General features: G+C 62.4%; 1 protein-coding gene across 1 annotated transcript in view; it reads left to right on the top strand.

The window, feature by feature from the left end:
- Positions 1–776: 776 nt before the first annotated feature.
- Positions 777–1035, top strand: part of LOC104496053 (transducin-like enhancer protein 3) — a gene marked incomplete at both ends in the record, with an annotated part of 3258 nt that continues 2999 nt past the window's right edge. Inside the window, one exon of the mRNA XM_010139120.1 lies at positions 777–896. Coding sequence (XP_010137422.1) covers positions 777–896 — 120 coding nt within the window. The remainder of the gene's footprint in view (positions 897–1035) is intronic.

Genomic DNA, 1035 nt, shown 5'->3' with positions numbered 1-1035 from the left:
TGTGTGCTCCCTGGGAACGCTGGCGTCTCCCGGGCTCAGGAAGACCCCCCTAGAGCGGAGCTGCGTGCCGTGGATTTTTCCAAACGTTTGGTTGTGTGGAAGCCCTTTGGCTCGGCAAAGCTCAGCTGTGGCTTGGCCGGCTCTGGGGTGAAGCGGTTCCTTTGCTCCCCTGATGAACAGTGGGGACGAGGCCCCCCCAGCTCCCCCCCACGCTCTGCTGGAGGCACCACGGGCTCTCTGGGTGCCAGCCCTTGCACAAAGCCCTTCCCCTGCCCAGGGCTGGGGTGAAGCTCTGGTCTTCCCCCTGACGGGTAGGTGATGGAGATGGGGCTGGTTTAGGGGTGCTTTTTCCCCCCCTGCATTCACCAGCACCCACTGGGGTGGATCCCAGTGGCTGCTGGGAGCTGCTGTCGCTGCACGCAGCCTCCTGGCAGGGTTTGCCTCTGACACAACCCCCAGCTCCTCCCTCTTTTGCTGCTGAGCTTTCGCAGTGAATCGACTCCGCAGCCTTGCTGGCACCCAGCAGCCCTGACAGCATCCCCGCGGCTCCGAGCGATGCTCGGTTCAGTGGTGACCGTCCTCCAGCCCAGGCTGGACCCTGTCCCAGCACGGCGGGCCCTGGGGTCTCACCCCCCTCGGGGTTTTGCAGTGTGGTGCAGGGCTGGATTTCAGGCTCGGTGCTGGATGGAGGGCTGTTCGCATCACCTTCTAGTCCACCACTCATGAAGTCCTGTTTCCTGCTGGTTCCAACTTAAAAGCATCTTGTGTTACTGCAGAATAACTCCGTCTCGCCCTCGGAGAGCCTGAGAACCAGCGAGAAGCACCGGAGCTCCACGGACTACAGCATCGACTCCAAGAAGCGGAAAGCGGACGAGAAGGACAACATGAGCCGATATGTAAGGGACGGGGACAGTCTGTGGCCGATCTGGTGGCCGGGGGCCGCTGACAGCTGCGGGGGGACACGGTGTGTGTTCGGGCAGGGCTTTGGGTGCAAGAAAGTGGGGTTTGGGTACAACCTTCCCAAACGTGGTGTGG

The sequence above is a fragment of the Buceros rhinoceros genome, unplaced genomic scaffold (genome assembly GCF_000710305.1).
Source record: "Buceros rhinoceros silvestris isolate BGI_N320 unplaced genomic scaffold, ASM71030v1 scaffold36736, whole genome shotgun sequence".
Classification (NCBI taxonomy): Eukaryota; Metazoa; Chordata; class Aves; order Bucerotiformes; family Bucerotidae; genus Buceros; species Buceros rhinoceros.
Note: the sequence above shows the minus strand (reverse complement) of the source record. Positions and strands in the feature narration are given on the sequence as shown.